This window comes from Bombus vancouverensis, chromosome 3 (assembly GCF_051014615.1).
Source record: "Bombus vancouverensis nearcticus chromosome 3, iyBomVanc1_principal, whole genome shotgun sequence".
Lineage (NCBI taxonomy): Eukaryota > Metazoa > Arthropoda > Insecta > Hymenoptera > Apidae > Bombus > Bombus vancouverensis.
Window position 1 is genome coordinate 11,632,760 of NC_134913.1, and position 26,251 is coordinate 11,659,010.

General features: G+C 35.3%; 2 protein-coding genes across 3 annotated transcripts in view; both read left to right on the forward strand.

The window, feature by feature from the left end:
• The first annotated feature begins 66 nt into the window (after nt 1-66).
• LOC117165791 (ATP-dependent DNA/RNA helicase DHX36) lies at nt 67-4,704 on the forward strand. Its single transcript, XM_033349167.2, has 14 exons — nt 67-253; nt 561-1,127; nt 1,267-1,456; nt 1,528-1,702; nt 1,774-1,922; nt 2,001-2,133; nt 2,209-2,404; nt 2,489-2,753; nt 2,843-3,135; nt 3,242-3,668; nt 3,743-3,951; nt 4,070-4,152; nt 4,229-4,320; nt 4,397-4,704. Exons 1-14 carry the CDS (start codon nt 196-198, stop codon nt 4,491-4,493), a joined length of 2,934 nt encoding a protein of 977 aa, XP_033205058.1. The 5' UTR covers nt 67-195; the 3' UTR covers nt 4,494-4,704.
• A 907-nt stretch (nt 4,705-5,611) lies between these two features.
• Nucleotides 5,612-26,251, forward strand: part of E23 (ABC transporter G family member E23) — a 284,252-nt gene continuing 263,612 nt past the window's right edge. The window contains exons 1-2 of one of the 2 annotated variants that reach the window (XM_076627968.1): nt 5,612-6,522; nt 12,858-13,591. In XM_076627968.1, coding sequence (XP_076484083.1) covers nt 13,479-13,591 — 113 coding nt within the window. In that variant the 5' untranslated portion in view covers nt 5,612-6,522; nt 12,858-13,478. The remainder of the gene's footprint in view (nt 6,523-12,857; nt 13,592-26,251) is intronic. The other variant, XM_076627969.1, reaches the window with a different exon arrangement.

Below are 26,251 nucleotides of genomic sequence, written 5' to 3' on the forward strand. Positions count from 1 at the left end.
ATTAATAAATACATAAGCTAAATGTTGATTGGATGTAGCGTGCACCAATCAACCAGCTTTAGAGTCGCTTTTAGTGAAAATTGAGGATATAGTGTTTCTAAATAGAGCGGCGAATTTGTCAATATTTAAGTAGTTAAAAAAGAATGTGTAACGGACAAGTAACATTAATGATTTCATACGATTAGTTAAAAAAGAATGTCCCGTCCTTACGGACTATTTTCAGCACAAAGAATGTATTCGAGACATAGATATGGTAAATAAAATTATTTTGAAGATATGACAATATAGTTATATTTGTGCAATTACTCTATTTCTTAGAATTATGTTCCATATATTGTATAATTTCATTTAAAGTTAAAAAATTGATAATATATAGCATCTGATATATATAACATATCTAATTATTTTTCCCAGATTTGATGACAATGTTGATTATTTAGAGGTTAGATTTTTTGAGGTTTGATACATACAAATAAGATGTTACAATTAAATGTAATAATTTTCTGTAGCTTTTAATAGGATTTTATATTCACTGCATTTTATATTTAATTAATATTTAGGAGATAAAGGTGAAAGTTCTCAGTCAGGAGGATCACATTTTGAACGTGACAGCCATGGACGAGGCAGAGGAGGAGGACATCCACCTTGGTTGAGAGGCAAAGAAATAGGGCTTTATTATAGAGATAAGGCCAAACAAAAGTCCAAGAAAAAGGAAACTCGAGGTATTAAGTTACCCGAACATCTTCAAGAAAAAATTGAACACGTGTTAAACAATTCTAAAGGATATTATGAAAAATTATATAACAATACATACACTGAGGATACATATGATGTGTTAGAAAATAAATATGTGCACATTCGTGACTCCCAATTTAAAAGAAAATTCATGAATATGGTATCTGGTAATATGCAAGAAAATCTTGCCACAGCTTTGCTAGTTAAATCAAAATTAGAAAGAGATATTGAACTAGATAAAAAATTATTAAATGAACATAGGACATTGCAATCAACGCAGGTATATGAAAACATGAAACAATTCAGATTAAAGTTACCATCATATCATAAAAGATCAAAAATATTAGATTTGATTAAGGAAAATCAGGTTATTGTAATAAGTGGAGAAACTGGTAAGTTTTTTGTATTTCATTGCAGAGTTTATATTAATAATACAATTGATTTTATATAATGCGAGGTTGCTAATATAACATATTCACAAGCTTTTTTGAATAGTTTATTACATACAATTATTATACAGATGCATTTCAGGTTGTGGAAAAACAACACAGGTTGCTCAGTATATATTGGATGATCAAATAGAACAAGAAAATGGTAGCATTGTGCGAATTATATGTACTCAACCTAGGAGGATATCAGCTATATCTGTTGCTGAGAGAGTTGCAGCTGAGAGAGCAGAAAGGCTTGGTAAATCCGTTGGTTTTCAAATCCGACTTGAAAAGTATGTTATTTCTTATTTCTTCTGTTAATTCAACTAAAGGTTGGATTGTGTTGTTTGTTTTTTATTTGTAGAGTATTACCGAGAGATAAAGGCAGCATAACATTTTGTACTACTGGAATGTTATTGCAATTTATGCAAGGTGATCCAGCCTTAAAAGAATTTTCTCATATTATATTAGATGAAATTCATGAAAGATCTACTGAAAGTGACTTCATCCTTGCTTTACTGAAACTAATTATCCCTAAAGTACGTTTAATTACATCTAGATTAAATTTAATGGTATTAATTTCCGTTATATAAAAAAATTCATTTTTTAGAGACCTGATTTGAAAGTTATTTTAATGAGTGCAACACTTAACTCTGAAAGATTTTCCAGTTATTATAATGATTGCCCAATGATTCATATTCCTGGCTTTACTTATCCAGTAACAGAATTTTATTTAGAGGACATCCTATCCTTTACAGAGTAAGTTCATATTCGATAAAAACAATATAGGTAAACAATTGCGGTACAAATAAACTGAATAATACAATTGAATTGCAGATATCAATTTCCCGCATCAACTGCAATACCTCAAGATCATAGAAAACATATCAAAAAATATAAACAGGAACAACGAAAAAGGGATGAGTTTCACGATGTGCTATATCCCTATATACGACAGCTTATAGCTACGGCAAGTATTCTTATTCTATGATTATTTATACTATATTTATTCTTTCTCTTATTTGTTTAATTTATTGCATTATAGAAGAAATATTCAAAAGAAGTAATTGAACAATTACGGAATCCAAACAGCGAGAAATTGTCTCTTGATCTCATAGAACAATTAGTTAGGTACATTTGTAAAACTAGTGATCCTGGAGCTATTTTAGTTTTTCTTCCTGGTATGATGGATATAATAAAGCTACATAAAATTATGCTGGAAAATAGACAGTATCCACAAAGTAAGTATATTTGATATAGCACTTAATATAAAACTCTTATTTTCATCATAATTTTGGTTTAAACAAATTATTTAATGTTTGTAGATCAGTATGTTATTTATCCTCTTCATTCTCGTATGCCAACTGTCGATCAGAAGCTCGTATTTAAAACACCACCTGAAGGAGTTCGGAAGATAATAATTGCAACTTCGATAGCCGAAACTTCTATAACTATTGAAGATGTAGTATATGTTGTTGATTGTGGAAAAATGAAATTTGGTAAATTCGATCTCCAAAAAAATGTTCAAACTTTGGAACCTGAATGGGTATCGTTAGCTAATGCTAAACAAAGAAGAGGTAGAGCAGGCAGGTAAGACATTCAAAGACAAAATCCTAAAAAAAAATTTTCTTGTTATTTAAAATATTTATTATAATAATAGTATGTTATATTCTTTTTAGAGTAAGACCTGGTGTCTGTTATCATTTGTACTCAAAAGCTAGAGAAATGGCACTAGACCAGTATCCTTTACCCGAAATGTTAAGGACGCGTTTAGAGGAAGTTATTTTACAAATAAAAATGTTACAATTGGGAAAAGCTAGAACTTTCTTAGCAAGTGTTATGGATCCCCCAAATATGAAAGCTATAAATCTATCTTTAGATTTACTCCGAACTCTCAACGCGTTGGATGACGAGGAACAATTGACTCCTTTGGGATATCATTTGGCTCAATTACCTCTAGATCCACGTACAGGTACTATTCTTATATATTAAATATAATTTTACATAATTTATATCTTTATTAATATTTTTTATTAATAAGTCTATATAATAATCATTTTATTGTTTATTCTTACTAGGGAAAATGATCATATGGGCATCATTATTTTCGTGTGTAGAACCAGTTTTTGCAATCGCGGCGAGTCTTAGTTTTAAAGATGCTTTTTACTGTCCACTTGGAAAAGAGGAAGACGCACGAAAAAAGAAACTCGAATTAAATATGAATCAATTTAGCGATCACATCGCGTTATCTGAAGCATTAAGAAGATTCGAGATCGCGTATAAAAAAAGTTATGCAAGTTCTTTTTGTAGGGAATATTTCCTCTCTTTTAGTACGCTCAAACTACTTTCTGAAATGAAAACTCAATTTGCTCAACATTTGTGTCGAATGAAATTTATGGACTCAGAAAATCCCGCTGATATTAATGCTAACAGGAACTCCAGTAACATAACCTTAGTGAAAGCAGTAGTATGTGCTGCATTGTATCCTAATATTGCTGTTATAAGGTATGTCTAGTTTCTAGTACAATAATAAGGATAATGAAAGCGGAAATATACCTTAAATTTTATTTTATGTTCAGGAGAGTTACAAAAAATGGAACCAGAGCATGGACTCCAGAAGATGGCAGCGTTACTATACATCCGTCAAGTGTAAATGATAGAGTTAGGGAATATCCCAACCCATTTATTACATATTTTACAAAGCAACTCTCGACAGCGATATATTTGCATGATACTACATGCGTTAGCGCGCCAATTTTATTATTTACTGCTCCAAAAATGTCTATAAGTATGTGCCTTCTGTTGCTTACATAATTTTTAATCGTATATATAATACAATATATATTGTGTATATATAATTTACAATTGTATATATATTGTGTATATAATACTTTCAATTGTTTCAGGAAAAGAAAGAGGAAACTATTTTATCAGCTTAGCAAACAATCAAATGTTTGCTTGCGATTTGCAAAGTGCACAACTTATTCAGGTATAAAAATAGATGTATCTGTAAAATAAAATTTGTACTTAATGAATTTGCATAATTATCTATAATTTAATTACAGAAATTACAAGAACAATTCAATAATATGTTAGAGTACAAAATAACACATCCGGGAACAGTATGCTGGAATAGCTTTGAAGGCGATGTATTGAAGTAAGTTTTATGTTTTAATATTTCCTTCGTTTTTTATGTATTTCTAAAACGCGCTAATATCATTTGTTGATCATAGTGCTATCATAGAACTGGTTTCTCAAAAAGACGAGGAATTGGGATTTTCTAATTCTGACATTCAAAATTGTGAGGATGATATTCATGATAAAGTTTGAATAGGATTTAACAAACTATGATAATTATGGCTTTGAAGCATAGCGAAATAGCTAGAGGAACTTGGTTTTTTAATTGTCTGAATTAAGTGAACCCCTAAGATATTCTAGTAAAATAATTCCTTCTATAGTTTTATCTAATTATAATAAGTAAAAATATATCAAGTTTGTAATATATATTCAGAAAATAAAGTTTTGGAGATAAAACAAAAAATTATCAACCTTGCAAATTTAATTTTCAAATTTACTCGAATCCTACTACATGATTATGATATATTAAACACATCGTTGCACGATTTGAATATAGAAGGTATGTCTAACATGTATAGAATTTCATTTATTTATACATATATATATATATATATATATATATATGATTTATATATTTATTTATATATATATATAAATCATAAACTCTCCCTCTTCAGGAGGTTAATGATTTGTGGAGAAAATGCAGTCATTAAAAATATTCTATGCATTGTTTTACTCGACGTAAATTCATTGTGCTTGAGATCGTATCACACACACCGTTTCTAAATATTCTGTCATCTACCTCAAATTTTCAAAAATTTAATTCAAATTTCAAATTTTCATAAAGAAAGAGAAGAAAAGAAACAAAATTAGAGAGACAATTGAATTGTGCGTAAGAACACGTATATCTTTCCTAAATACTTTTTCATTGAATTCAAACTTTCAAGAAGTTAATTCAAATGTACAAATCTTCATAACGAAAAGAAGAAAAAACATATTAATGAAATTTGCCAAAGATTGAAGTCAAACAAAAAAGATAGTCGTTTGGTAACGGAGGTTGACCATTTAAATATGCGCCCATTATGTCGTCGGCCCATAATCCATAGGAAAAGTAGGAAGCATCGTTTAACAAAAAGATTTTGAAATTTCACGAGCGAGTCGCCTCCCCTCCGTTCTAGTTGTACGTTAGCGCGTCGCCGTCGCCAGTAAAAATGAGCCTGGGGTCTGGCACGAGCTGATAGCCACCGTGAAGAGAGAAGTAAATAGGGGGAAGAGAAAGAGGAACGAGTGAAAAAGAGGGAGGGTGGATAAGGGGAGGGACGTTCTGGCAATACACGAGCGAGGCACGTAGCGTCCGATTCAGTCTGCATCCGACCGCCGCGAGTGTCGCGTCGTGAAGCTGTGGTCGAACTTCGGGGGGGACACGAGACTCCAATACGAGTCAGAGTCTATACGAGTGCTCATAGTACAACATCGCGATCCCGTATCCTATATCTAAATCGTATACCTATCGGTTATACGTCGTATTCGCTTCTCAACCCTTGAGTCGTGAGCCGCAATACGAGAGAGAAAAGAACTGGTGAAAAATCGTAGTCGCGTGTATTGGTGTTATATAGAGAGGGAGAGAAAGAGAGAGCGGGTCACTGAACGACCGTACGAAGGTAGAAAGAGGGAGAACGAGAAAATAAAAGAGGGACGGAGAGGGATTTTCGTCGCGACGTATACATACGTATATACACGTGCGAAACCGAGGAGAGACGTGAAACACGCGCGTGCGCACCCGCGTATCACACATATACACATATATACGAAAAAGAGGGAGAGAGAGAAATAACGACGACACGGCGCAGGAAGAGGTAAGAGAACCAGTGACACCGGGAGGGTCGGGTGTTCCTCGTGCAAAACCGCCACCGGAATATATGTCGTGAGTGTGCGGCCGAAGATCCGCGGATAGAGGCCGGCCGATAGTGCGTTCCGGGGTTTAAGAAGGGAAAAAAAGGCGAAGACTCTCTCGGTTGAAAAGCAATGCGGGTTCATTGACTGCGTGCCGCGCAATGGCCGCATGTTCGTGGCCGATGCACAGTGCATGTGTGACAGGAGCTACGAGGAGGACGACGCCGAGGACGACGAGGCCGAAGATACCGGCTACGACCAATATCAAACTCGAGACCTACTGAAAGTTCTTCTTCTCCTTCTTCGGGTCCCTACATGATCGAGAAACTCATCTCGATCACAGGCAGCGATAACAGAGAGGAGCACTGGAATTTTTCGTGCTTTTTACGTGAGTAGCTTTCATACTACCACCTTCCACAAACTGCATACATATTTAGTTACTGTTCTCTGTTTTTCATTCGTTTCGCTGGAAAGTTGTAAAATCAGGAAACCAACCTCCTGCTGATATTCGAATCTCGATAAACACGTCCGGAATTTCGGGACGAAACTGCATTTTCGAATTCTCAAATATCTTCGACTTATGATTATCGAGATCGGTGGGAATACCAACATTCGGCGAGACGTGCAATGTGCTGCTTTAACACTAGAACTACCGACGATTAAAGTACGAAAATTAAAGACATATAAAATTTTATAAAAAGTCATTCGAATCGGCAGAAATGCAATCGATAAATTGTGCGAAAAATTAGAAAATGATTATTTTATGCATTATGGTGGTTCTAGTGTTAAGAACACTAATTCTCAAGATGTTGCAATGCATTATAGTAACAGCGTTAAATTTACCTAATTTTATCGCTGCTTTTACGGTATTTGATAATTGAGGAATTCAAATAGTACTAAATTTTATATTAGATACAGATTTAAACGTTGCAAGTGCTAGAATTTGTTTTAGCTTTTTAGGGTTATGGCAAGGTACAGTTAAAATCGTTAGCGGCATTATCTTGAACCAGTACATTTCTTGTTTATATTGAAAATCTGCACTTCTGCCACTTACATCATTTACCATTTCAACTGTTCAATTTTCCCTTTCGCGTTGCGCGAGTACTCGTTTTAAATGTGAGTTTCAAACGGAGTGAACGTGTTTCGAGAGTATCAAGGGCGTAGGGTCATTCACTGCAACCGGTGTTTTCTCGTTCAAAGGTTGTTCGTACGTCAATGCCCTATTGTAGGAAAATATCTTGATCGGAGAATATCGATATCCTTTTTCGAATATTGCTTCACATGAAATTATTTATCATAATAATTTCACTGTGCGAACGACAATATATTTGACCCCAAAATTTGTTTGTGACATTTAAAAGTCAAATTGAAAATGTATAGTGGCTCACTAAAGCATTTGAACATCTACCATAGGAAATATGTATATATTATATAAAACATATTAAAATTTTGTTATTACTGTAATATAATATAATTGATATAATCATAATAGTCAAGACTTATTATAGCGCTAATAAAATTTCAAAATGTTTCGTATAACACACATAATATACTTATAAAAGGTTTTTACAAGTGTCTGAATATTTTTGTGAGCTACTGTAAGCCAATTTTTTTTGTGTAAGCTTCAATGAAACCAGATATTTTCTCATTAAAAATTAATTCCTTTACATTCGAGGACGAACAGCCGAAGGACGTGTACGTCATTCTTGCAATGACCTTATCACCAATACGCTGACCTTACCTACCGTAGGTATTATAAACATCGTACTTTCGTAATAACACTTAATCGGGCGGTTTTGTCGCAGTGCAGCCAATCTTCTTTCAAAAAATATCTTCTGTACACTGAAAATCTATAGAACATGTACTGTATCTTATTAAGAAGAAGAATAATATAATATTTATGATTTCTTTAAACGATTGATACCGTAGCTCTATTTCGCCGCTTTGTTCGTTAAGTTCACGAACCTTTATAATTTCGTATCTAATCAACGAATGCTAGACTTTGCCACGAGTCGGCAGCATCTTATCTTCCAGCTTGTCGTTTCTATAGCTATGGTTCTTTTCTCGAAATTCGAACGAACTATTTAGACCAAAAATAATCACGAAAAAATTTTGAATATATGCAGATAATCTAAATATAGAGTTTGTACTCGTCCTTTTTTTTCTATATCGAGACAGTTCATTGTTCGCGAGTGCAGAGTAATTTTCATCACCGATGTTCGTTGAATGAACAGTATTATCGGTGTCAATGACAAGAAGGGACGATGTTGGTCCAAAGAATCGCAGACATGTATCTTTAGTGGTGGTTATGCGAATTAAGCGTGCATTTGATTTCCTATGCTCGAAAACACCGATTAGGCCGGATGGTTGTACCGTTGAAAGGAACAACTTCGTTTTGGAACAAATCCAACCGGTTGACTTGTGTATTCTAATCAAGTAAATCAGGATAAGTACGTGTTTTTGCCCTGTTCGATTTTGTGGTAATTAACCAGCGTGGAACCGGAAAAATGAAGTTACACACTGGTTGCCGGCCTGACAAACGGCTATTTGCATTGTTTATGTTTCCTTTGTTCGTGCCAAATTAGTTTTTCCCGGTGTATTGTCATTCACCTATTCTTATCTTACGTGTTTGAGCGCGCACACCTTTCTCTTTCTATCGCTCCATTCGTAAGTTTAATTATGTGGTAAGTGGCTTGTTCGTGGGTTTCAATATAAGTCTCTTAATGCTGTCTCTAAATCTGAAACAATGTTTATTTTAATTTACTTATTCATAGCGTCTGCAACGAATAGGTTAGGTGACACTGATAAAGTTTGTTTATGATTCAAGAAATGAATCAATTTATAATATAATAATGTTTCTAATTACTTATGTGGTGTTTTATAAAAACTAACAAATTCTATAATCATTTCGAATAAAAACAGTCAATTTTACAATAATTGCTTTTTCATAGTGTAAAAAATAATATTATGGTGGATTCCTTAAAACGACATTTTTAAATATTGATCTAGTTCGATCGATACGAAGTTAATCACCGAAATTCGAAATCGTAATCTCGTACGCAGTTATCGGTCGGTCGGTCGTGTTCATTGATCTTGCTGTTTAACAGACTGAGATCGTTGCACCCGTGACATGAAACGTACTACTCGCGATGAGATAATTGTTCTTAATCATCGTGTATATTCTCATTGATAGTACGCGTGACTAAATATATCTTGAGCTTTCTTAAAAATTTCAAGCGATACGGATCCTATTTCTCTTTTCTTTCCGAGAAAAAATAAACGACATCGAATCTGGTTCGCACGTCAAAAACGTTGCCAATATAATGTACGAGCCATTCGCCCGATATAAAAAATTCAAATTTACCGCTCACGACCGTAAATAAAACATCAACACCATACGAAAACTGTAAAAAGAGAGAAACGATCAGCTGGAATCGGTCGATTCTGGATACGTTTATCTATTTTTCGATATTGTATTTTCGGTCAGCATTCACTCACGGCCGAATTAGCGACCGTTACTTTCGGTACCGGCGCCATAACCTTTCTCAACGTTGTCGATTTCGATCAGCGCCACTAGGCGCGTCGAGGGAACTGAATATCCCACAGTGACCTGTTCGCATTAAAAAATTTAATTATATCTAATTAAGATAATTTATTACTTTGATGTAGAATGAGGAGGTGGAGCAACTTTGTAATAATAAATTATACATACATAGAAGTTTTCTGTGGTAAGTGTTCAAATTCTTTCGCGAGTGATTATATATGTACATATGTATTTATGACCGTGATACCTAACCCTTAATTGGATTTAACCCTCGTCTGGTTGTAGATGAGATTAGAAACCCATAACGATTTCAATTAACATAATTTTAGTTTACTTAATACGAAGTGTTTTCTGTATTCTAAGTTATGAAGGCTATCAAAGCCATTGAGAAAGATACAGAATATAAATCGAAATTAAATATTCTAAAATTAAGAAACTTGATTCTAATCTAACCTAAACTGAATGGTCATCTACTATATAACTCAGCAATATCAATTAAGAGTTAATTATCCCTGAAAGTTTAAAAAATCGTCTTTTGACCAGTTTTTCGTTGTAAATACTACCTACCCACTCTATAGTGGAATAGGTTGCGTGACCACGTCGTTACTAATTTCACGTTCGAAGGTTGACGCATCGACAAAATCGTCGAACGGAAATGAAAACGTTAGCAGGCCATCGGTGGTTTTCTTGCACGCGAGGCCATGAAAATTAAAACGGTGTTGGTTGATCGCGCCTTAGGCCTGTACAATTCGCCTCGACTAATTAGGGACGCCTGTCAAAATCATCTTTGACCGGAGCGAAGGAAGATGTCCACGATACACCAGCGTTTCTCGTATACTTGCCACTCATCCGTGACTAATGCCTAACAGTTGGCGGGTGAAAATTGGCGCGATGTAAATATGGGACGAGTTCTCATGCGCACAGCGTATGTCCGCTCGATTTACTTCGTCAGCTTCAGACGCGACATACAGTGCGACTCGTTCGCCCCCACTGTATTCGTCTTTGCTCGTGATCGCGGCTACTTTGCGACTTTCAGCGACTGACAAATCTCGTCGATAAATAACCGACTATCCAGAGTGTAATGGCGGCGATTCGGATTATGCGAAGAATTCGGAAGTCGATCGCCGCAAACATGCAGCCGCTGCTAGTCCGCGCGTTGTTGAACAAAAATAGGTGACCTATATATGTCGCACGTATATGTATCAAATGTGTGTATACTGTATACGTAAATGTATGTATGGTGTATGTATTTTTGTTTCGCGAAATTGAAGCAGATTTTTTAAATGCTTCTTTGTCATCGAGCTTCGGAAGCTGTAAACGTTGTGTTGCGAGAAATGTTGGCAGCATTTTTTATTTACATTTCGCGCGGTCTGTTTGGAATAACTTCTGGCTACAATAAGCCGCTTCGACGTAAGGTTCTTCGCGTCTCAGTTTCGTGGTGCAAGATGAATCATGTTTTTTTGCGAACGATAAAGTACATAGTTCTTCGTCTGTTTTATAAATCTATGAAATCTTGCTATATATACATAGACATATTATATGTATAAAAATAATTTTCTTAATATTGTATATGTACTTTGGCTTTTGAAATGAGACTAAAGGGATGGCGCTACAATCGTCTAATTAATTTACGATACAATACACAGAGGGTGTTCCAAAAGTCTCTTTTATTTCAGTTACGTTACTTTTTGCAGTCAGTTCAGTGCGAAATATTAACAAATTTACCAAAAAGAGGAATATTAATGGTTACGTGGTTTCTTAGAACAGGCAAGAGTCGTCAGAAAAAGAGCAAGATGAGAAACAATAACAAATGTGCGGTAGGTAAGGTTGAAAATAATATCGAAAATAACAACGCCTTCTTTAGGTCTTCTTTATGGCTGTTCGATCAGAAAGCCGCTATTTTCGCGCGAAAAGCTTGCTCGTCCCGTTTTTGTGCCGACCTCGTCTCTGGTAACGGATTACCCAGCGGACATGATTACCTTCGGCACTGCTAATAGACGATCATGAATGAACGCGTGAACGCGAGTCGTTCTCTCGCGCGAGTACGGCGTATTCCAGATATTCGTTGCGCGAATATTAGTTATACGGGTTGCAAGTAGCTCAAATATGGCGTAATCCATACGCCATATTAAGTTACGATTATACTACAGATATTTACGCATTTTCGAGAAATTTCATATTATATTAATAATTAACATTATAAATCCGTTTTGCTAAAATGAGAGATTAAAATATGAAAATTCGAAGACCATAGCAAGGTTAAGAATATAGAAGTCTATAGAATACGTAAAATATCCGAACTAGAGGACTTGTTGTAATATTCAGCATATGAGACAAATTTCTACCATATTTAAACTCGCAGTCAGGAAAGCTCCTTATTACGAATAAATAATAGATATTCGCTGACAATTTTTCTCCGGTTTTCTTTTTTCTATGATTCTTTTCTTTATTTTCTGACGAGAATTGAATTGGATTTTTGCAGAGGTTATAGAGCATTTCCTGCTGTGTAGCGGTGAATTTTGGTAGACACAAAGTAAACACTGTTGTAACTGTTCAAAATTGACTGATTAATTTTGACCTGAATTTTTGTGCATCCGTCGCCACTGTATAGTGGTCTACAAATATTGACATTACCTAGTTGTACCATTTTACCGCGTCTCCTTCCGCCATGTTTCTTTTATTTTCTAGAAACTGAAATTACGTGTTTATATTGGCAATGAAGACTTTTGACGATTGCAGGGATAAGCATTCACTAATTTAAATCTTAATTGACGAATTCCCGTAACATCTCTATCTTAAATTTCATCGTAAACGCCAGAAATGGTATCATAAAATTATAATCTCCATGAAGTAATAAATTTTCATTAAATTTTCAAATTTTTACTATGACAGGTACATTGTAGAGAAAATAGAATCAGGTTGTTCACGACCAGAAAAAGCAACAGGTTATTAACCAAACAGTCTGTGTTTGCTTATTCCACGAACTATATTCTATCTCGCTCTACTCTTCAAAATTCGTATCATTCCTTAACACAAACCTTTGAAGCTTGCTTTATGATAATGTTCCAAAGACGTTAGGTATCCGTGATAACAACTCCTATACTTACCATTAGCTTTGATTCAGAAACGTAAACAACTTCCTCTTAAATATACCACTAACTCACCTTTTGTTTTTTTAGACAGTCGCAGCCGATCTCCGCAGAACTCTTCCACGGAACGCTGCACCTGCAAGGATACTGCTAATTTACCAGGACTCGTCAACAAACGCAAAACTTCGCTACGTTTTCGCTCGAAATTTCACGAACTTTCATAGTTAATCTCTTAATCTCCGATTCCGACGACTCTACCAAAGACACAAAGAATTCTGACGAGAACTTGAACGATCTCATTTAAATTATCTCTGAGAAAAGATCACAAATAACACGCTGATTCACTCGCAACCAGTGCACCGTGCACCGTACATCAGCTTTATATCGATCGGTTCGTTCGCTTCTAAATTTTATTCGGACTTAATGCTCGCGACTAGGTGTTTGGACAGAAAATCGGCACGGAGTCGCGGGAATAGCTGGCGAAAATGTTCGTTTGCTGACGAGAGACAACAGCAGGGAACTGATCGCGGTGGAAAATCGTCGTTGGAGATCGCGTTGAACGTGTCGAGGTGGCGGGACTTAGGTGAGGATATTCCGTCGCGTTTGACGTCGTTGTCGTCGTCGTGGTGCGTTGTTCAGCCTGTGGTTCGGCAGTGAGAGAAAGATAAGAGAGAGAGGCGGGCAGCTATAACCGACAACCACACGGTGGACATGATTATTTCAAAGGATCTGTTCCTCTTTGGCGACCAAGATTACCTGCGCCTTCCCAGCAACGAGAAGCGCCAGCAACGGGCAATGGGCCGACCGATCATCAATGCTCCCAGGTAAGTGATTCTTTTATCGATACTTCGTAGCTAGATTTACTTTTTTCCGATATTTTTTAGACGACGGTGTGGAAATAGTTGACTGACGTTTGCTCGAAACAATTGGAAGACTCCTTTCATTAGATCGATGTTTTTTAAAATCTCGACGATGATGTTGGACGGAATAATTTTTTACTGTGAAAAGATTTGAATTTTTATGGTTTCGATATTCCAAATGGAAATAATGATTTGAAGAGCAGAAATAATTCTCGGTTCGAGAAAGAATAGAGTGTAGAGTAGCGGATTTTTGAAGACACTTTATTGTTTCCTACTTTATTACTTTAGTTTAATTAATTAACAATAATTATTTGTTCAGACTTGTCAAGTTTCGAAAAATTAAGAGTGAATTGTAGATGTTATAAGTTTGTCGTGCTATCGTATGATATATGTAATAGTTTTCGATCATGTTAATGTTCTTAATTTTTGCGAAAAGTTTATGTGGTTATTTTAGCTATTGAGTAGATTTTGAAAAACATTGAGCAGGTTGCGCTTACAATTGTTTCGAGCAACGTAACCACAGTACACATCTATGAGTCTAAGACAAGAATATCTCTTCCAATTCTATTTAGTTCTATCATTCTAGTAAAAAAGCTTTTCTTATATCAATATATACAATTTTCTAATTTTTGAAAAGAGAAAGAAAGATCAATTTATCAATAGCAAATGAATTATTTTTAAAGACTGTATGATATTAGGGTTCATCAGATTTAAATTAAAATCAGATAGACGGTGTGTTATTGTTAGATGAGTATTTGGAAATTAAATACAATTTGAACAACGTATAATTCAGCAAACAAAGTGAACAAAGTATACAGAACAAAGACAACCAGAGCTTAAGATAAGAGGACATATCACGTTTCGCGTATCATGGAAGGAAAAAGTCATTATTATATTTGCGAAATTCTAAATTTAAACACACGCCCGTAGTTCATTTTCTTCAGCTCAAAACTCGATCTTTCTTCACTAGCTTCTTCACTATTTTACCTATTAATCAAAATCTCCAAATTATTCTCAACCTCTTGAACACATCACGAGAAAAATTCACGATTTCCTAATGCTTATCAAGAAAATCAAACTACTCGAAAAATTAGTATGATATCAATGTCTTGCATATATTTAGTATAGTGTCGTTTTCCAGTATAGTGTCGTTAATAACATGTGTAATCGATACGACATTGAACATTGGTAATGAAAAAGGAAGAAAAGCAAAGACTCGCAAATAAAAGACGAAGAAAAAGTAAAGAATAAAAAGAAAAATAGCAATTAACGTCATGTACGCTCGTGCTCGCTAAATACCTTATCACGACTGATACAGTCGATGATGTCTTTCGAAAGAAAGTGCTCGCCCCTTATCTATTCATGTCGTAAAAAAATATATCATCGACTAATACGTCGGCAAATCTCAGCGTGCAATAAAAAGCGTCCAGCATTGGCAAAACCATGTCTCGTCTCACGACCTTCCGTCGTGTCATCATGTTCCTCGATGATTTCCAGCTCCTCTTTTCCCCCATTCATCAACTTTATATTCACATTTTCACATTTATCGAAATCACTGTTGTTACAGTTCTATACATACAAAGACTAGAGCAGAAACACACGATAAATCGCATTTTTCATTTTCACAGAGCAGCAATTTTAAAATTCACATTGTCCTTTTCTTTGATTTTAAGGCTAAAGTGTATCTTTCCACTCTCTTAATAACTTTAAAAATATTGTCCGTCATAATATTAAAATATCAAAGACGCATTAAGGATCAAATAAAGAGAGAGAGAGAGAGAGAGAGAGGTTTATCACCAAGTTATAAATTATTTCGATTTGTTCAAATTTCACAAATCTGTAGGATTTATTGTGGAAACAATAGAGACAAGAAAAATACTAAACGAACGTTAAAAAACAGAATTTAATAATGTAAACCGTCTGAAAAAAGAAATTACAAACGAAACATTGCGTTTAACTCGACATCGGTCTTTAAAAAGTTCAAATACCGTTTGTTTGAATAGTTACATCTTTAGCTTCTACGAAACTTCACCAATTACATCTTTGGCCCTTGTCCTGTCTTTTTCCGCTTTTAGCGGCGTACTTTACACGAACATATTACAAAGTAACATTGAAATTAAAAGATCAACAAAAATGTACTTATCATATCTTTTGCCTGTGATCTTTATATACACATTGCTTCTCTATCAAACAAGGAAAAGAACAAAATCATCCACCTCATCTTTCCCTATCTTCGTTACTTAGCATCTCCGTCTCTCTTCTTCGGTAAAATTTATTTATAACGACGCGGTTGTTTATCGTGGTTGATTTAACGAGCGTCGACAGTGCTTGCTTGTTTGCGCACGTGTTTGTTTGATCGTGCCTTTTGTTCCGTTGCCCCGTCGTTCGATCAACAGTTTCGTTAATACTAAATAATGCCGGAACGACGTTCGGGATCTTGAAATGTTCGTTCCTCCTTCTCCCTCCGATTGTTTCTCGTGATTTGTAATTCGTCATGTGACGAAGCGTTTTTACAAACAATATTGTATCGTTGGATTTGAATTGTTCATATATTAACAATCCTGTCTCGCGATCGTAGAAAGCTGCGGTGAACTGCAATGATCTATAAAAATACTTAATGTTACTTTACGAAGTGAAAACACACGGAATAGCTTTAACCATAGCGCGAGTAAAACAATGCGCTTTAGCATCATCGGCTGGTTCTTCTTCAGTCAATTGAATTGATCCTTTTTACCACACTATCGCCATTGCATCTTCAAATTGGAAAAAGTATCTCGGACCCATCCCTCCTTACTATGTAAACGTACATCCTTTGTGTTCAAACGTGACATTACACTTCGTTTGTTTTACTTCATAATCAATTTAAAGAAACTATTGGCCTGGCAACTAAGTGATTGCGGATTTTGTCAATACCACCTAATGACAAAATCCGCAATCACTTAGTTGCCAAGCCAATATTTCTCAATAATCTTACGATAATCTTCGTTCGAAATTCGTTTGGAAACATTGTGCGAATTTTTTCAAATTCTTTCGATGATTGCTACTTACTGAACCATATATTTAATATAATACGCCTTAAGGGTACCATAGCCATGTTCACATAACACACGTTTACACGGTAAGGACTAATTGGCTGCTTTTTAAGTCTCAGGATGTACATATTAGCGTATTTCGACAATTACAGAGGGACAATTGTATTAGATGAAACGCAGACGAACGTTGGCCGTGAATTTTCATTACGATTTCGCTGCGGTTTGCTAGGTTTTCGTAGGGATTCCGCAACTTTGGGCGACCATTCTTTTGATTTTAGGGTTTCTACGGCTTTCCGTGGGGATTCTGCAATTCTTAGTGATTCCGTGTAGCGACTCGGCTGCACTCCGTAAATTTCCATACGCATTCCATAATTTCCTTCGCGAATCTTAGAATTCTCGTTCTCTCGTATTTCCTGCTAGCGACTTTGTAGCATTCTGCGACTACTTTTCCAAGAGTTTTGGATTTTTAAAGATTCTATAACCCTTTGCAAACTGACGTAACAATCTTCTGATATTTCACGCGTTCCCATAGGAAATCTCAGAAGCTTCTTTGCGGATGTTGAAATCCTTGGCGATTCTACAGTTTTGTGTATTTTCACGTGTCTGCTGGGTTTCGTAACTTTTCATTAAACAGTCTCGGAGGTTCTTGAATTTTTAAAGATCCCATGACTTCGCATAAACGGCGTATCATACTTTTCCATAGGAATTTTATATTTTTCTTCGCGAATCCTCAAATTCTTCACGATTTCATAGTATCATTCATAGCTCAAGGATCAATTTTCATTATGCTTATTTTTATTATATGTATTATATGTATTGTATATATAATATTATATCATATGTAAATTTATATTTATATTTATTATATTTATATTATATGTAAATTTTGACTACGTGGAAGCTTTTATCTTGTGATTTTCCGCTAGGATCCTCGAATGTTCCAAAATTTTATATAACTTTGTACAGACTCACGTAACAGTCGTTTAATACGCCTTTCACCCCATAGAAATTTCATACACCTCATCTTTACCTATCGGCTACGTAACTGGTATCAATTGGGTAGTTTCTCTTCATCAAATTAGTTGAATTGACTTGTTCCGGCGTTTGGTCGAGTGAAATCGACCACTTTTGATCAGCTTTTGGAAACGGACCCTTGAATTACCACCAACCTTACTGCATTTGTGTTTAAAGGGTCTTCAAGAGAAAAGAAAGTGGAGTCCGCAAGCCGGATACGCGTAAAACCGCAGTTCCCAGAAACGATATATAAATCGTATTTCGTCGATCACCAGAGACCTCTTCTTGCTTTCCGGATCCAAGTTTCGAAAGTATTTCGAGGTATCGATTACCACTTCGCGTCTCGTCCTTTCGAAATCGTACGCAGGTTCTGTATTTTCCTGCGGCTGGTGAACGAAGCGAGGTTCGACGCAGAGGAGAGCGAACGAATTTTCTCGAATATTTCACTCGCGTTCCAACGGTCCACTGTCCGTACAGAACTTCAATACTGAAATCTAGTCTCTCTTTAACATTTGATAAAGAGTGATTTCTCTGCTAACTGACAATTTTTCGATGTTTCGAAATCAGCGCATATTTTTCCTTTCAAAACTGCACGCAAAATGTAAAAGCATGTAAAATACCCAAAGATAAGATAAAATAAAGAATTAAAGTATCAATGCTCGTTATAATAATTGATAGATAAAAAGACATTTTTCATGAACGTTAGAGCACATGTTCTTGTCCATTCTCTTTTTATCTCAATCTGCTTAAATCGTGATTTGTAAAATAACACTAATAATATTCGTTCAATCGAGTGAAAGAGGACCCAGAGGTCTGACGTTTCTGGAACGTGAAACTTCAAAGAGAGCAAAAAAAAAAAAAAAAAAAAAAATGAGGAAAAAAACAAACTGGAAGTTGTTGTTACTATAATCACGTTTCGAAAATGTGAGTGTCAAGAGATTAGTTGCTGGATTGTTTACCGGTGTGAACGCACCAAATATAAGCTGATACAGAGAACACTGTCTTGGCAAATTGTAAATAAAAAAAAACGGAAGGAAAATAACGTGTTGGAAAGCACGACGTTATCGTAAAAGCCACGGGATGTGGTCCTTGGTCTTTAATTTTTCCAGGAAAACGTTCGTAAATCAAGCTTTGTTTCGGTAGAAAACGACGTGACTGATAACTTTCGTTTTATCTGTCACGGCTATTATCAATAATGCTACCAGCAAATCAATATCCAAACTTTCGTGCAACGCTGTCCGCTTGTGGTCATTTAGCTTCCTGTGATTAATTTTATTTTTAGGTTTGTTGATCTTGGATAATCAACTTAATTATTGTTTTTTCGTTTTCTTAATCAAATTTATGGGATATCAATATTTAGTAGATTTCACCTGTTTGTATGCGAAAGTACAGGTATGAAATCGTTGAATGAAGTAAATTATATTATACAAGACGGTGCATAAATCAGAAGAATAAACAAGCAAAGTTCGAATTGTACCTAAATGTGTAAATATCGCTGCGAGCAAATATTCCATGTTGTTGTTTTAATTCGAAAGTTAATTTAAGAGAACGTTAATCAATTGTAGCTTCTACAATACGAGTAAACGAAAGAATGTGTAAATACGATGAAGAAAAATTCCTCGCTAACTGTTAACTTCCAAACTAAAACAGACATCGTATTCCCTGTCACAAATAAATAAACAAAATTCCAGTTACGAATACGAAAAAGCAGCTGGTTTAAAACGAATCTGTCGACACGTTTGACGTTAAACTCGTTCCGCTAATTGGTTCTGCCTTAACCAATTCCACCATTCATTCGAACATTTCCGTAGAAAATCTGTCCATCTAACACGCGACCATAGAAACGATGTCGTGGCCCGCAAGAAACCGATGAGATACCAGATCTCCTGGACTTTCAACGGTTCTCAATTAGAACATCCTGCTACCTGGCGAGCAACGAGAAATCCATCGACTTTTCTTCCTCTTGGACCGGTTCACGCCCCTGTTTCGCCTGCTTACTTACTAGCGCCGCTGATAAGGAGAACGCGAGCGTGCACGCGCGTATCGCGCTCCCTTCCCATCGCCGAGAGTGGGTCACGCATGGGAAACTGGAACGGTTTCATCTTGAGGCGGAAGACTCGATTTTTCTCCGGAGGAGAAACCGCCGATTTTTCTTTCGATCGGTTCACAGTTTCTAGGTTAGGCGCCTGTAAATGTTCCTATATATATATAGGGTGTTTTGTAATTAATGGTACAAGGGAATGATTGTACGCCAGTGGGATAGAGTAAAACGGTTAGACACGAGGCTCCGTTTTCGAGAACATTGATTTCAAGTATTTGTCTAATCCGATGTGATTGGTTTACGGTTTTCAGGGGAAGCGCGTGTAAATATTCGTAAATATAGGGTGTTTTGTAATTAATGGTACAAGCGAATGATTCTACGTCAATGGAATACAGTAAAATGGTTGCTTACGAGGCTTTGTCTTTGAGAAAATTGATTTGAAATATTTATCGAATTTAATTTCTTTCGATTAGCTTACGATTTTTAGGTTAGGTGCGTGTAAATATTTATATATAGAGGGTGTTTTGTAATTAATGATACAAGAGAATGATTCTACGTCGGAGAAAATTGATTTGAAGTATTTATCTAACCCGATGTCTTTCGATTGGTTTATGGTTTTTAAGTGAGGCGCGTGTAAAAATTCGTATATATAGGGTGTTTTATAATTAGTGGTACGAGGCAATGATTCTACGTCAATGGAATACAGTAAAATGGTTGCTTACGAGGCTTCGTCTTTGAGAAAATAGATTTGAAATATTTATCCATTTTAATTTCTTTCGATTAGCTTACGATTTTTAGGTTAGGTGCGTGTAAATATTTATATATAGAGGGTGTTTTGTAATTAATGATACAAGAGAATGATTCTACGTCGGAGAAAATTGATTTGAAGTATTTATCTAACCCGATGTTTTTCGATTGGTTTATGGTTTTTAAGTGAGGCGCGTGTAAATATTCGTATATATAGGGTGTTTTATAATTAGTGGTACAAGGCAATGATTCTACGTCAATGGAATACAGTAAAGTGGTTGGTTACGAGGCTTTGTCTTTGAGAAAATAGATTTGAAATATTTATCCATTTTAATTTCTTTCGATTAGCTTACGATTTTTAGGTTAGGTGCGTGCAAGCATGTATGGCTTTGCATATATATGTGATGACTTGTAACTTGAATTACAATAGTTGAAAGAGGCGATTCTATTAATATTGAAAAAATAAATTAAAGATGTGGAGCGAAGCGTTTGGATACAAGGTTTGGTTTCAGAAATATTTATCTAACCTAATTTCTTTCAATTGGTTCACAGTTTCTAGGTTATAGACGTGTAAATATGTGTATGTCGAGTGTCTTGCGGCTGATAGTTCAAGAGGATAACTCTATGTGAAAAAATAAGTCGAAGATGTAGGATAATGATTTTTATGATTCTAGAGAAAAGTAATTCGGAATATTTATCGAATCTAATTTCTTTCAATCGGTTCACGGTGTTTCTAAGTTACACGCGTGTAAATACACGTATACATAGGGTGTTTTATAAATAATATCTTAAAGGGATGATATCTACGTGAAAAAATAAGTAAAAAATGCAAAGTTCTTAGGTATAAAAAAACCAATATTTCTTTAAAAAAAAGGAAGCATATCATGTATCTGAAAGGTGGTTGAATTTGCAATTTTTCGGCAACTTATGCAACACCATACATAAAGCCACGGGGACTATTTAAAGAAACGCATCGAGAGCTCGCGTTATCTCACGAACGAGCGCAACCAACGCGTCGGGATTCAAGTTCAATTCGGTCCGGTGCAATGCACTTTGGCCGTGTTCTTTCGAGAGTAGATGGAATGATTCATTCGACGGAATTAGTCAGAGTCGCAAGAGATCGATCGTTGGAAACCGCGCTCGATTTCACGGCACGTTTCGACGTCTCGGAAACCGTCGTCGATCGTGTCTCCGATCGTTTCTTTGTATCTCCTTCATTCTCCCATCTGAATCGATTCCTTTCTTTCTTCGATCCTTCGAAACCTAATTTTTTCGAGTTTCCACGATATTCCACCGATCGATCAAATCCATTTTCGGAAAATCTCTCGTTTAAACGATTAGGTTTAATTTCTATTTAACCGATAACGATGATCGATTCTTCAGAAATAAGACGATTAAGAGAGCAACTGAAGGATAATCTGTTTCAGATGATACTTGAACGAGCAAAGGAATGAAAAATATAAGAGTAGATTATTATTACCATTATTTGTTATTAACGCTTTGTCTGTGCGTTATCCAAGATGATTCATTTTTTAATTAATTCGTAGGTATTTATGATCGAATTTTTCTGAAAATCATTACGTATTGTTACATTTAAATTTCTCGCGAAGCATCAAAGATCGAGACGTTGATATTTTTAAAGACCATTATAGGGTTAGTGGTATATGGCGTTAGTTAATATCAAGAAAGAGCGATGTAAAGATAATACATACGAAAAAAAAAGAGAGAAATGAAAAGAAACGAAGAATAAAAGAAATAACTGAATTATTCACGCAGTGTAGAACGTGAACGAGGAATTCGCTTAGTTGGAAAAGACGCGTGTGGCGTTTCGCTGCAGCAGCCACGACCTCTCCATAAAAGTCTCTCGATAACTGGGTTTCTCTCGACGTTACTTCTCGCGACATCGCATTCAAAACATGATCTCCTTTCTTTTTCGCCTTCTCCGAAGCGCTTGGCCATTTTTCGTCTGCCTTTCGCGAGCCTTTTCGTGTGGCTCGGCCGCATAAAATCGACCATGGAACCTGCTCCGATGCATAATGCTCAAACATCAACGTTAGCTGCTTAATTACTTTGTCAATCTTGCGTTATACAAGTCGTTTATTTCGTTAATTTTCTATTTTGCGTAGTTTCTCGAATTTGAAATTTCATACTGACATCGTGGTCCATCGAAGTATGAAATTTGTACGAAAGAATGGAAGATACTTGAGAAAATGTATCGTTCGAACGACGAAACAAATATTATTCGTTTACTTTGTACGAAATCGTAGACAACTCTCGAAAACGCATAAATTTCGAGAATTTCTATTTCTTTACAAAAATGAGGAATCTTGCTTTCTTTTCAATGGTTTCCATATGATTGTGGAACTTTAGAAAAAGGATCTATGTTGGACAGAAAATAGGGAAGGTATAGAAATAATGGAACGAAACAGATTTCTTCGTGAGGAGGATTTCGTATAGAATTTCGTTCATCCATGCGAGGTACGATTTTTCGGTTTTGATTTCCAGTTGTTTTGAAAATTCCTCACAATATTCGTGATATTGATTTTATCCGTTATCCCCAGGTTGCTAAATCGTTCGCTATCAACAAATATATATTAGACCTCTGGAATATGTTAGTCGTAGGAAAAAGTTCGAGGTATTCGAGTCTGGATACCTTGATAAACAAGTTTCAGGCTCAGCGACCGAGTCACTTGTGTACACAGCATTAGAAAATGATTGTGAGAGCCACGTTGAATATGGCGATATAAGAAAATAAATTATTTTCCAATTTCAATACAATTTTCTTTTTCTTTGCATACTTTTCTCAACGGTTCTATCTATATGACATTCGGAACAAAAATCTCTTGATCCATAAAGCTAAAAACACATACACCAGACATTTCAAACGATTCCATTTGCACTCGATCAAAGTCAGAAGAACATTTTTCAAAGACTTTCTAAATCCTTTCAACCGCAGATAGTCTTCAAACGTTTCGATACCATTTCCAATCTCCGATCGTGTGTTACAGCGTTGAACAGTCGTTCGTTAGATTTCCTAAATATTTTCATTCGTAGTATCAAACCAATGGTCAAAACCGTAGGAATTTCTCAGTATATCGTGTAGATTTTTCGATAGAACCAGCGTGGCAGGTGCAACAGTCTTCAACCTCGTTTATAGTGGCGAAAAGATAGTGACTTCTCAAACAAATTTTCATTCCACGGTCGAAACGAAATTACAGAAACATCGCTAATGCGTTTCTTCGAATTCTTCCAACGAAAATTGATCAACAATTCTCAGCCTTCATTCCTATTACCGCAAACCTAATCACGAGCGATCGACCCACCGAAACTTTTAGTCGAACGTTTGCCAAATTTTCTAGACATTTCCGTTGTTAGCTAAAAGAAGGCCATACAAATCGTCTCTCGAGAAACTTTCCAACTTCTTCAAACTATAAGAGAACCAACAAGTTTCATCGTGACAGAGATGGTAATGTAAATTAATAATAGTAACAACAACAACAACAATAATAATAATGATATAAGAAATATAATATAATATAATAAATAATAATAATAATAATAATAAAAGAAATATATAATATAATAAATAATATAATATAATATAATAATAATAATAGTATAAGAAATATAATATAATATAATATAATCTGAGTGAGTGTTTCGTCCAAGATCTGCTAAATATAATATAATATAATATAAATAATAATAATAATAATAATAAAAGAAATATATAATATAATAAATAATAATAATAATATAGGAAATATAATATAATAAATAATAATAATAATAATAGTATAAGAAATATAATATAATATAATATAATATAAATAATAATAATAATAATAACAATATAAGAAATATAATATAATAAGTGTTTCGTCCAAGATCTGCTAAATATAATATAATATAAATAATAATAAAAATAATAATATAAGAAATATATAATATAATATAATAAATAATAATAATAATAATAAGAATAATAATCGTAGAAGGAAACCGCGTTTTCTTGAGGTAGGGTAGGGAAAAAAGCAGCGTGTGGCAGCGAGGCGGGGAGAGTGTATTTTGCCTAGGCGCAAAAGTGGAACGAAAAAAGAGCCACTGAGGCCCGGTATTCCAACGGCCGAGACGGTGAGATGAAATCGAGGACGGTGCACGCAGGCAACCGTGCCATTAAGTAGATTGAATATTACCCTATATTCGGTAGACGCAATCAATAGCCTAGAAAAATGCGCTATTCTCCTCCGTAGCCTAGCGCGGCCTTGAATGAACTATCTGCTTCGCGTCTAATTTACCACGGAACAGCGTCTCTCGCGTGCGTACGCGATCTTCCTCCACGGAGAGACGCCTTCGATTTGTAGCGAAGATCTGAACACAATCTTAAAGACACTTGAGCTACATAGAAGCCAAAAAGTCAATAGGTTGGAACTTGATCGTTCTATTTCCAGAGAAAAACAATTGTTTCAATAGAACTTTGTGCCGAGATATCTGAGCTACAGAGAAATCACACTGATTTACCTTGTCGGTTACTTTAGCTGTTTTAGAATACTATGTGATTGCGTATTCTGGGTCTAAGATTAAGATCTTCTTGAAAAAGTCGAGCTATTCTTCACTTTGACATGTGAACTCGGTTTTTACGATTTTTTCGTGTTTTTAATGGCTGATGGGAAGTTTGAAAGATCAACGATACGCATAGGCTATTGTTGGAAGTTTAAAATTGGTTTTCCTCGTATCTTCCGATTTTGAAAGGTGTAACTCTGATTATGTATACCAAACGTAACATCAAGGGCTTGTTGAAAGACCAGAATCGATTTGGATTCTGAGTGATTCGTTTAGCTTTCGAGTTATTCTTCTTATAGCGTTCGATGAACTGTTATATTTAAGTTGGAGCAGTTGGTTAATAAATTTTCCAATGGGATGATTCTACCGGAAGAAGTCGATTTAAAGTGTCACGATAATACCACGAAACTTGTATACTTTCTCAATATTTACCTTCTGAAGGAATATTTATATCTGGAAACTCGATCTCGATTAATCCTTGCTATATAAATCTTTATCTGATTATTTTCTTAGAGGATTAAGAAATTAGAAAAGCATCGCAAAAAAGGACAAACGTGTAACATGTACATTTTGCACAGAAGAAATCTCCTTAAGCTTCCAAAATAATCTCATCGAAATTCGATCTCGATTAATCCTTGCTATATAAATCTGTATCTGATTATTTTCTTAGAGGATTAAGAAATTAGAAAAGCATCGCAAAAAAGGACAAACGTGTAACATGTACATTTTGCACAGAAGAAATCTCCTTAAATCTCCTTCCAAAATAATCTCACCGAAATTCGATCCTCTTCTCATATTAATTTCTCCAAAAAAAAAAAAAAAATTCAATTTTTTAACATATACATAAATCTCTTGTTTAACTATATCTTCGAAGAAATAATCGCAAGAAATACGAAGAACACCCCAGGGAGGAACGAACTCGAGGAATGTCCGATGTGAATGAACTTCTCGTACGTTGCCTATGAATGACGAGTGTTTGGAGTAGCGTAGAAGGGATCGAGTGGCTGTTTAGGGTTGAGCTTTGGTTTCCAGTGAAATCTGCGACCCGAACGACTTCTAGGAACGCACATGGAGCATTCGGCTTAGACTTAAACCATAGCCAACCTTGTAATCAACTATAAATTATCGGATCGAATCACAATTAGAATCAAGTTACGAAAGGATTCTTGTAGTTGGTGTCGCTTTCACGTTACACTTTCCAGCTTATTTTCTTTCGTTCAAACGCGC